At 35.2% G+C, this 12,056-nt stretch overlaps 1 protein-coding gene across 3 annotated transcripts in view; it reads left to right on the forward strand.

Moving 5' to 3' along the window:
- Positions 1-12,056, forward strand: part of RPS6KA3 (ribosomal protein S6 kinase A3) — an 80,355-nt gene that overhangs the window by 16,914 nt on the left and 51,385 nt on the right. Inside the window, exon 1 of one of the 3 annotated variants that reach the window (XM_056327156.1) lies at positions 7,334-7,443. The exons of the other annotated variants lie outside the window; for them this stretch is intronic. Coding sequence (XP_056183131.1) covers positions 7,405-7,443 — 39 coding nt within the window. The 5' untranslated portion in view covers positions 7,334-7,404. Of the gene's footprint in view, positions 1-7,333; positions 7,444-12,056 lie in introns of those variants that run through there. 3 annotated transcript variants of the gene reach the window in all.

Raw genomic sequence — 12,056 nt, forward strand, 5'->3', positions numbered from 1 at the left:
TACTTAAAAGTGGTTTCCTGTGCTTTCTTCAGATGTTTCCAAAGTGCTGCTTTTTTGGGGAGCAACCTATCTTAACACAATATGACCATCAAAAAATAAAAACATTTCTCTTAATATTCTTTCTGTCATGCTTGAGCTATTTGGTTAAGATTGTTTTAGCTTTTTAATGCCTCAGACCAGTATTTTAGGAGCTTATTTTGCATTTATTTCTAGGTCATGGCGAGTAAAATGTTGCTAATAGTGATGTAAAATAATTACGTGGGGTTTTTTAAACAAAACATTACTAAGGCTGCCCAGTCAGTTATAGCTGAAAGCTAGCCTTTGCTGTCTGTCAGCTAATTAAATACTACTTCAGCTAGGATGTGACATTCTTTGAGTGCTTCAGATTTTGGTGCAAGATAAAGACTAATTTTAAATTACCACTGAAACTCCTTTCAGTTCTGTTTAACTGTGCACTGCAATGGACTTGGAGCACTTACGTGGTCACTGAGAATTTATGAAATCTCCCAGCTTTAACTGAGGACAGGAGAGTGAACAGGCCTAGCATGTACCAACTAGCATATCAGTAACAAAGACAAAATACTTTGGTAGGTGTGTAAGGTATGCAGGTTCAGGATAGAGAGTTGCCATAGTTCTGTGGAAACAGAAGAAGGTGAGCACTTGAAATGCTGCATCCTTTTGCTGTGTTAAATGTTTGGATAGTATGCTGATACTGCAAATCAGATGAGAAATTTAAAATAAATATTAAAGCCTAACAGTGCAATCTGCATAGCAAGTCTCTCTAGTATTCTGTGTATGGAAAAATAAATGTCATTTTATTACAACCCTGTTCTTTGGGTCAAAAGTAAAGTTAATTGACAGGAGAGTCTGAGTTGCATGGCTTTGATTCAGATTTGGTAGTATGAATTAAGAAAATCAGGAGCTATAATGGTACATGCCTGTTTCTGAGGAGTCCAAGATGCTGTATGGTTCAAAGACTTGTTCCTGTTAAAACAGGAATCATTCATAATTCTACTTTTACTGCAATTAACGTACTGGTTATATCTGACTTTATAGCTTGCTGTCAACATTTTTTCTGATGTATCTCATAAATGGTCCGAGTCCAGCAGGAAATAAATATAAGAACAAGTAAACAAATGGCTGAAGCTTGACCTAATGTGAAAGCTTGAGTGGACATTAATGAAAGAGGGGAAGCTATTTAAAGCTTTTATTTGCTACCTTTCTCACTCTTGTGATGTGTACCATTGCCTTTGTATCTCTCTGTCCATAGAGATCAAGTAAATTAACCGAGCAGATAAACTGTTTTGAGCTCTTACAATCCTGATGTATGCTTTAGTACTAGTAAAGCTAAGTAGAAACTACAGCTAGTCCAGCATGTAGCTTTCCATTTTGTATGTATGTGAAGAGCATATTGTGTATGCTGTGTTCTTTGTTACGTTCTGTTGTCTGCATTCAATTAAGCTGTTAAAAAACACTTACTACAACTGATGTGCTGCCATTGCGCTATACTAGCTTAAGCATAATTATTAAACATTCAAAACAGGTTCCAAGAATTTGTGAAAAATTATCAGTAATATTTTGTAAGTTGCAGAAAAACTCAAGTATATACTTCTTTTTGGTAACCTGCGAGGACTGTAGATTGCAGTTTTTCAGTACAGGCAGGAGTGGAACCTATTCAGGCTCAAAGAACTGGGATGAAAAAATAAACCTTCTCTCCAGTGGAAGTGGTTGGGTAATATTACTATGCTTGACTTCTTGTACGCTTTGGTGAAACTTTAAACAAAACCCTACTTTTAAAAAAGCAGAATTAAAGCATACATAGAATTAAATAGAACTAAAGCGTAAAGCAGTATACTATAATATGCTGATCTGGATGATAAAAAACTAAGTCTCGGTAGCTGTCATCCTTTTACTAAAAATATGTAACTAAGATAACTAAGACTGTAGTCAGTGGGTAATCAAAAGGTAACATAAGAAAGGCTTCCAAAGAAAAGTCAGTAGTGAAAAAAATCTTTTCCACTTGTTTTTCTCTGTTGGAATTTAAATAAAAGAACCGTTTGCAGTTAGGAGGGATTAAAATTATGACCTTTGTCTTGCCAATCAGTGTTTTAATTAAAGAGTTCGCAAGGAAAGAAAATGTGATCTTAGAAAATGCTTTTAGATTAGAAAAATAATTTGAAGCATGTGGGCAATATAGTCTCTTTACTGTAAATACTGAACTGGTTCAATTATATATAGTAATAATGTTGAATTTCTATATTATACATGCATGTATACTGTACAATTTACCACAAATCTATAAAACACTGGTCTACTGAGGGGGAGTGGGAGCAGGGGGGAGGAGGCATAGAGGCGGAAATGTCAAGATAAGGACAGGGACGTCACTTACCAATTACAGTCATGGACAAAACAGCCCTCCATCACTTAGCCAGTAATACTAAAACTGGGTGATCCCATTTGCTGTGTCAACATTCATGAAAATAACAAAAGAATGTTAAAATGAAGTAAATAATTCAGCAAAAAAAAAGCATAATTAAACTGAAAAATGTTTAGATTTTAGAACGTTTGAGAAAGGCTTTAACTGATTTTTAATTTCACCTCAATTTTTGATATTGTAGCATTGTACCAGTGAGAAGTCTTAGTTTCAGAAATGCTGCATTTTGACAGGCTGAAGCACTGTTTCAGGACTGCTCCAAACTTCTGTTGGATATTGCTGTTCAGGTGCTCAGTAACATTTTCCAATTACAAGCATAATCATGTGTGCTAACGTGACAATAAACATATTTCTGATAATCGTTTTGATGTATTTTCAATTTTTGGTGTGTGTATTTTTGCCAGCTTTTTGATATAAATTCTTGGCTCTGGAGTAGAGTTTGTAAGACAGAGCTAGAATTTCTTAAATATTTCAGAAATGCTTGAGTTCACAAGTATTTGTTGACCACTGTTTGGGATTTCTCATTTTTTACAGACTGATACTTAGTTTTAAGTTAAACAGCTACTTGTGTAGCTTATCAGTAGTAAAACAGTAACAATTTAATATTTCTGCAGGTTTAGTGAAAGGTGAAGTATACAGTCATTTTTTTCACATTGCTTAGACGTTCTTGAATGTGTAATTAGTGCCTGTTTATATGGAAATCAAACTAAGGAAGCTTTCTTTACAGCCATAGCAATGCAATTGTTTGAAACCATAATACTAGATAATTCAGTATAATACCATGTTCCTTGTTATGAAGTAAGTTGCAGTTTCTGTTAAAGCCAACAAAGATAACCTGGCCATCAAATGAGACAGTGTCCACTGTGTAGTGGAGTGGGTTACAAATACTAAACTTGGACTTTAAGGTGGTCCATAATTTCTACATTCCTCCTAATGTATTCTACTAAATATACTTAAGTATACATACATGTGTATTTAATTCTATTTTAAAATCAAATAACTTGATTCTTGAACAAATAAGTTTCCCAAGCAAACCATGTATGTCTGTAAAACTTGAATCCAGTTATTCCCTTCTCAGTGCTCAGATTTTCCTTTGTAAAAGGCAAAATACCCTTTTTTCCCTCTAGTGTAATTAAATTGGAAGTTCGTTATTTTCTAAAGCACTGTGCTGTATTTCAGCTTGGGTGAATTTTGCTAGAAATTTACAGTGAAGTACGTGCATCTTACCTGTGTAAGAATGGACTTAGTGGTCCTCATGTAAAAGTTAAAGCATCCTTGCAAACAGCGCAGAGCTTTCAGCTGGAGACATTAACTGTTAGATATCAAACCTATATAAAGAAGGAATATTTTTTTCCCTAAGGTATCATCAGGTGCTGAGGAAATGCAAAAAAAAAACCAAAATTCTTTCATTGATGCCTTCTAATGGATTTTCTGGGTGGTTTATTTTGCACTTAGTATCTGAGGTGCAGCATACTTTCTGGATCTTGGTCAGAAAACTAAATAATTTGAGAGTGTAAGCAACATTAGAAGTCAAGCTGCTTGCTTGTTACTTGTGGAGGAAACAGATGGTAGCCCTGAAAAGCCTGTAAACTAGCAGATGGAAACTGCCACACCCCCGGATTAATAGAATATTGTTGCTTTGGCTATACAAACATACATATTTATTATGAAGAGAAGTATATTATTCAGCTTCTGAGAATTCCAAAACATGGTTCTCTGTTCCTCAACTGTTGACCTTCATCAATTGAAAAAGCTTTTCGTTCCTTGTGTGTACTCCATCTTTGTATTTTCCAGGTAATTGAAGGCAATCTGTACTATAGGGCCTTGCTTGTCTAGCAGCATAAAGACTTAATTTGCATTATTATACTTCTTGGGCTGAGGGTATGGGAAGATTGTCAGTCTACCTAATGGATTCTACTTAGATGAAATGCTTCAACTTTTTCTGGTTATATGTAAAAGTGAGCATCCTGCTGTGGCGTGCATGTTTTACTCAATAAAACCTATGGATTGCCACGTGTTCTGTACTGCTTTGAGAGTTCCTCCAGCATCTTTCACTTCTCCTTGCTCTCTGTGGAGGCTGTGAGCCCTATTCTCTTGAATGTCTGGACAGCAAGTCTGATGATATTTTCTCTTCACTTTACTAAATTTAGAGCATCCCATTTAAAAGAAGAGGAGGGGAAGATGGGAGATGAACTCACTTTATATTTCTGTACTGGAGGAGGAATTGCATTGTACAAGTGGAGATCTGCAGTTGACAGAACCGTCACTGTTGGGCTAAACAAATTCCTTTTGTTTTGGAGACAGTTGTGTTTTGTGATAAACATGTATAATGCAAATCCTTATCAAAGACTTCAAGGTAAGGGGAGCAATTTGCCGGAGCAGTTTGTCCTTGTTATCACAGACTTCCCTGTTGGGGACTGCTGCCCTCTAACCTGTCATTCTTCTCAATACGAAGGAATATTTAAAAGGGCAAGTTTTCTTCTCAGAGATTCTCAAAATTAATTATGTAGCGTATAACAACATTTCTGGTTGGCTGGTAGCGCTCTTTGGGAACCATGCAGGCTTTATTCTCCCAGAACACAAGAAATTTCTTCCACCTGCTGCAGACCCATGCCAGTTTTAGGAGAGCTATTGTTGTGAAGTAACCCCGCTGACCCCTGAGCACTGTGTTTTGTACTTCACTGGAAGGTTACATAAAAGGTTTGAGAGAGCAGTAGTCAGTAATTGTACGACTGTTGCAGTTGAAATGCCTTATTCCTGTCACCCTTAGCAGATACAGCTTATCTGCAGCAGAATACACTCATATCCTTACAGCAAAAATAGGAGGTGGTTATTTATCCACATTATCTTTTTGTCTTTAAAGAACATTGTAGTTAGTGTATGTGTTACCGCTTACTCTCCATTTCTGCTTTTACCTCTCTTTGCTACCATAGAGTTTAATTTAGTGATTTGTAGATTCCTGCTCACTCTGCTTTTAGTGCATTCATACGTGTTCTTGACAAGGTAAGTCAGAGAACTGGAATGGTCTCCCATTTATTTATTTTAATTTGGTTTAAGTCTTCAAAGGGTAAACAACTATATTGCTGTTAAACTGCAGTTCTTGAGATATTTCAGTTTTGAGGTGAGAGCAGCTGGAGGTTTAAAACAATTGGAGAGAGGAAAGCTTCAAGTCATTTTTATACTGTTTCTGAAATACTTGAAATCCTTGTGTAGCAGTAACCTACTTGTGTTCAAGAAGCTTTGTTTATCCTGAAACAAATATTGAATCATTTTTCATGCTGTGCTACTGCTGTTGTAGTAGAGGCTGTTTCTTCCAAAAAGGTTGTAACACTGTAAAAAGTACATTGTAATTGAGGACTCAAGGTACAGTACTAGTAAGTGGAAGCCTGTGTAATCTTCAAGAATAATTCAGTACACAGAATTTAAACAATCCATCCCGGTGGATATGATGTAAATAAAGACCCAGAGGAGTATGAGAGAACACAAAAAAGGCATGTTTTTGCTTGTGGAGTCCTGATAAGGCCAGGGGTCTTTATTTCATCTCTGCATTTGTGTGAGAGGGTCTTTGCTCATGTTGGGGAGACATATAATCCAAGTTTCAAAAGCAAAGTTAGAAACATACTGTAGACAGCCAAGATGTGGTATAGAGATAGAAGCACTATGTTCTGTCAGTTTAAATAAATAAATTACTGGCTTTGTCTTCTGAAGAGGAATTAAAATTAAAAACATTTGCGTTAATCCAGATATTGTTAGAACCCAATCAAGGAAGGTAGTTTGGAGGGTTGGTTTGTCTTAATGTCTTGTGCAGGAAGAAGTACAGTATTTTTCTGTAAGTTTCCTTTGGTGCAGAGTCACTAAATGGAATCACCTGGAACTGTTTATAGCTGAACTTGTATATGCCTTTGACTAAACGTTGTTACTTGCCTTTATTTATTGCTTGAAGAAAAACAGCCTTGCTCCATATTCTAATTGAGGCTGTACTATGTAGTTCAGTGCTTTTATTAAATATCAAAAAAGCAGAAGATAGTATCATACTCAGAAAAATAACTTTCATACTAAATCTAGAGAGATCAAATTAAAAACTTCATCTCTAGCTATTTGAAGTAATTACAGTGAATTCTAATTCTTAGAAACATTTGAAAGGTTTTTTTTAAAACATTGAAAGAAAGCTTAGACATTTTTATTACTTTAAGAAATTTTTCACTGTCTACAGAGCAATATAATATTGGTGCATAAGTCAGATGTTGGACCTGGGTGATCCAATTCAAATCATTTTTGCAGTCTGGTTTTTTTTTTGTCTTGGTCTAACCTCTGTAACATCTGTGTAGCATTTTCTATGTGCAGGATTCCAAAGGGCGATGCACAAGGTCAGTTCGGTCCTTTAACAACTCGAGAAATAAAAATAGTCATTAAGCATATACATACCACATTCTGTGCATTGAAGTCTAAAAAGTAGTGATATATGATATGTTAAAACATTTTGTAAAGTTAATTGTATTTTGATGAATTTTAACTTATCACATGTAGAATTTAAAATAGTTGCTATTCTGCTTAACTAGTACATTGTGGCATAGTACCATGATTTCTGATACAGATGTTGATCTTTTTTGTTCTTTTCTGGGAACCAGCAATAAATAACATCTGCAACAGCATGTTGCTATCAGGCAATCTGCTTAAGTTTCCTGTGCTGATCTCTACAGCATCAGCAACATGAGTACCACTGCTGCCCAGGTTTTTTTTTAGTGGGGCGGGGCAGGGGTTTTTTTTGCTTTTTTGTTGGTTTTGGGGTGGGGTTTTTTTGACCTTCCCCCCCCCCCTTCTCTCACCCCACCCCCAACTGTCTGACTTGCCTGACAGGAAATTTTCTAATTGCCGGAACAGCTGGTCACAGCAAAACCGCCAGGGTTGGTCTTCCCTGCTAGACTTATGATCACTCAGTCAGAAAATCTAAACATCATGGTTTCTTAGTCATGTTTAAGTTTCTGGCTCTACGTGTTCGTTCTATTCGGGTGAGCTTAGTTTCTTATTTAAAAGAATAAGGGGGGAAAGGGGAAATTCTATTTTAATCAAACTTCTAATTTCAAAGCAATTTTAGTCTCTCACTGCTTTGGGATCAGTGCTGTGTGTATGCAAAGGGGTTTGTATTTTCTTAAAAAAAACCCAAAAAACAAACTTGTGGTGTGCTCATATTCTTAGAGATTTCTAAGCTACCTGTTGATAATTTAACCTTATTGGGAATGTCTTACCTGTCTATAAACACTGTAAATCTTACTCTTTTTTTTTTTTTTTCCTCCAAAAATTTATGGGTTTAGCTGTATGTTAAATTTTCTCACTGAGAGTCTAGTTTTATTTAAAATCTATTTTTAAAATTAATACTTAGTGGTTATTTTAATAGTTAAATTTTCATGTAGCACTTTAAACTATAAAATAACGTGGGCTTTTTAATATCTTAGATTTACTTCTGAAAACAGTATTAAGAATTTTGACACTCTTGCATTAGTTAATGTCATGGTTATTTTAACTTTTAAATGATAATTTAGTCACAACAGACAGTTAATTTGTATAATTTGTCTTGTTGTTGAGCATGTATTTAAACATAAGAGTGGTTTAAGTAATGAAAAATCCCTAGTGTAGAACTGTAGTATCTCAAGCACTATTTCCATACTATTTAACAATATATGTAAACATGCAATGTGATAGAGCATTTTATCATTGAAACTCAAATAACTTTTCATGTTTCTCCTCCTGTAATCTGCAAATACTTTTCAGTGGAAAAAAACCCCAAACAACCAAAACCACCAACCTCAGCCACCTTCTTGTGTACTGTCTTAACATCTTAAGTGAGGGAGGTCTACCAATTTGTAAATAAAAGGGATAGTAATTTAAGACCTAGCCTTTGCAATACTTGTTAGAAAATGCAATTGAATTTGCTTGCTGTAACTGAAGCATTACAACAAGACATGCATGTAAAACAATGGAACATAGGCTGCATTATGTACACTTTTTTTAATGTAAAATAAACATGTATCAACTCATAGTCCTGAACTATAGTTCTTTACCACAGGCAACATGAAAGGTATTTCTTAGAAGTCAAATAGATAAAACAATGCCTTTTTTTCATCAACTTATGGCAGCTTGATTATATTCTCTTTAACATTCTGTCCATTTAAAATGCCAGGCAGTGCAGATCACACTAAGGGGTTTCAGCCCATATAAATTTTAGGGTGTATTTAGGATATTATCCCGATAAATCGGGAATCGCAGCTTTCATAGATTAGTGCTGAATATGCTTGTGTATATTTTTTTGATTTGTTGATTTTTTTTTTTAAACTTTGAATTTTTTTTTGATTGCAATGCTTTTAAATGTTAGTACTTACAAAGCAGGAACAAAACTTATATCAAAGTTACTGAGAAATGAAAGTTCCACCCAATGAGTATTTTTTTTCCAATGCTGACATGCACAGTTTAGTTCATGAAATAATTTTGTGGTGTTTGATCAAAAGACAACTGCATTACAAAACTGCTTTTGGTGACCAACACTGAGCTTTCAAAATGCTTACAGGAATTTCTCAGTTTTACCTGCTGAACAACTTACTCCTCACAGTTCCTTTGTGAAGAAAGGAGCCCTACTTCTGTCCTGGCCTTTGTATTTTCATTCTGAGGAGGGGAAGGCATTTTCGGAATTACCCTACCAGCCTGGCCAACCATGTTTATCCAAAGGGCTTCACCTATCCTTTGACTTGTTGCTCTGGGACAGGACTCATTCTTCAAACTCCTATCTTGCTTAGTCTATAACACCAAAAGAATGGGGGGAGTTCAGTCTCAGTAACCAGATTTGCAGTCTTCATTATGTGAGTTGGCTACCTGGAACAAATGTGGACATAGACATCCTTCCAGATCTCAAAACTGTTGTAGTAGAAAGCCAGGAATGAAAAGAGTAGGAAATATAGAGAGTAAGGAATAAATACATGAATACAGTGATTTTTATTATCTCTATGCATGGTTTGTCTCTTAGAGACTTAACAATTTAAGAATAAATGAAATTAAAAAAACACTGAAACTAAACATATGCAAATAGTTTGCTTTTAGGAAATCTTGTTTTCTGTCAGATAAAACAATAGGTGGCATCTGCAACAAGTAATCTGATATTATTTGAAAATACAAGTTTTTCAATCTTTGAAAAAGAAGCAAAGGCATGAATTGTGGAAACCTGTATTTCTGACTTCAAATGTCCATGTTAATTAGAACTTACTTCTGCTCTATTCTTGCTTTTCTTTGGTATTAGCTTAAGACAGACAACATACATGGAATATCCTTAAAGACTTAATTTTATGCATAGCAGTGCTTTGCTTTTCATTGTATTAGAATAATTGCTACTTCAAAAGCGACATATTTAATTAGCTTTTAGAGCAATTATTTGTGTATGAGCATTTAAGTAATCATTAGTTCTGTTAAGTGACTCAAATTGAATATTAGTCACAGATACAAGGAATGTTTTTTATTCCATGGTTTAGCTCACTAAAGTTGCTTACTGAGGTAATAGGAGATTGTGAAATATTTGTTAGACATTGAATTTATTTTTTTTTCAAGTCAGTTTTGAATTGAAAATTAAGGGTATAGTGAGTATGGAATGTGTGAATATGTGTAGAATTGTCTGAGATTTTCAAAAAATACCTAGACTGATGTGCCTCTCACATTTTAAACTCTCTTTTTTAACGTAATAAAGATTTCCATAAGCCCTAATACCAAACCTAGAAGTAATTGGTTTTCAGTTTGTTGGCTCTTTTTTACTTCAAAAAGCATAGCTCATAGGCGTTTTATTTCTTCAGGTAATACTGAAAATTCATTCTACATTCATAACAATTTGGGAATGTAAAACTGCATCTAGGAGACTTCCTGACTCAAGGGAGGGGAGGAAAAGGAAATTATGTATATGAGCTGGGGAACTGTGCCAGCATTGAGTCATCCTTTTAAAATCACTTGATATCCAATAAGCATACTGTCTTTACAGGACATAACTGTTATATGTAATTTCAGCACCAAGGTTTAATATCATAGTTAATATTTCAGAAATGGTTTCTGTTTGGTTACAGAGATCAACATTATTCTGCCTGTAACAGGAGAGTATTTTGCCAAATACAGCAATGTCCAATTGAGCTCTGACAAGTACAATGAAGGCTAACAAAGTAGTAAAAGGAAACCTGCAACTGTGGTTGGAGCAGTGTTAAGTAACTTGCTGGGGAATCCCATTTTTCTGCTTTCAGCCTTATCTTCACTTGTACCGAATGTACATATGCCTCAAGAACATGCATTTGTCTAGAGGAAGCAAAACATTCCTGAAATAGAGATTGAGAGGGGTGAAAACAAAGCTGCTACTTCCATAAAGAAAGTGGAAAAATCTATGCAGCTATATACCTTACATAACAAATGAAAACTGATAAAAGTATTGTTGCTGCTGCTCAACTTCAAAGTGGACAATAAGATTGCAATTAGCTCTTTATTACATTGCTTTTTTTGAAAATTGTAATTTCAGTAGTATAAGCTGATACAGCAGTCAGATAAGTTAAAATTCATTAGGTGCAGTTGAACAGTATTACGAGGAAGTATGCTATGAACTGTCCTTTACACCGATAGCTTACTATTGCCTGCCTTATAGGAAAAGGGTTGCACTTTACTATTGTTGAAGTATTTGTATCTTTCTTTCAGAAGCTTAATTCTAAAATTTATTTCAGGGCTGTTCTCTTATCTTGAAAGATGGCTGACATTTGAGGCAGGTATTCACCAATACTGTCAATATAGATCTGACTCAGTTGTTGTGATTAAAACTAGCAGAAAGATTTGGGTTTTTTCTCTCATTCTTGTTCCTGACTGTAGAAGTTGAAGTTGCAGAACTGTGGACTTTCCTAATGGCGATTCTGACTGGTTTATGTGTAAATTATCACTATATAAATTAAATATATAAAATATATTTTAATTCCTTTTTAAAATGTTATTGAAAGCAGAAAATATTAATGAAACTGTTCCTGGAAGAGTTTCTGCTAGGATCCCACCAACATTTCTTAATGTGTTAATAATGTCTGTTCAGAAGAAGTGTTAACTGTGCCAATACTACTTTTACATGCTAAATTGTGTATTAGGAACAAAGAATCCCGCACAGTTTCAGAGTGACTTGACTTTGGCAGGTGGTGACTCTACAGGACTGGCAATACCACTGAACACTCAGCTGAGCAGCATCGTGGTCGGTGCCTTAGCAACTGCAGTCTCTTCAGGTCCAGACTAGGAGAGTAGTATGGGGCTATTGCTGTGTATGCAGCATGAAATCAGTCTGTTGTTGCTCTGTAGCAAGGATGCAAGGGCTTCCAAAATAATGTTAAAACCAAAAAATGATTCAGAGAAGACCCTACAAGATTGGGAACTGGAAGGTTGCTTTAGGGTGAAAAATCTGAGCGAACTCTTATTGAAGGGGCAAAATAAGTCCTAAGTCTGTACGTAACTATACATACTGCTTGTTCCTTTTTAACTCTGTTGAGAGTAGTACAGAATTAACAGATAAAGGTGAAACCTGGGTCTTGTTGGAACCAGGAATATCAGTATTTCAGTTAATCTCTCCAGTAGTTACTTA

Source organism: Falco biarmicus, chromosome 2 (assembly GCF_023638135.1).
Source record: "Falco biarmicus isolate bFalBia1 chromosome 2, bFalBia1.pri, whole genome shotgun sequence".
NCBI classification, from domain to species: Eukaryota; Metazoa; Chordata; class Aves; order Falconiformes; family Falconidae; genus Falco; species Falco biarmicus.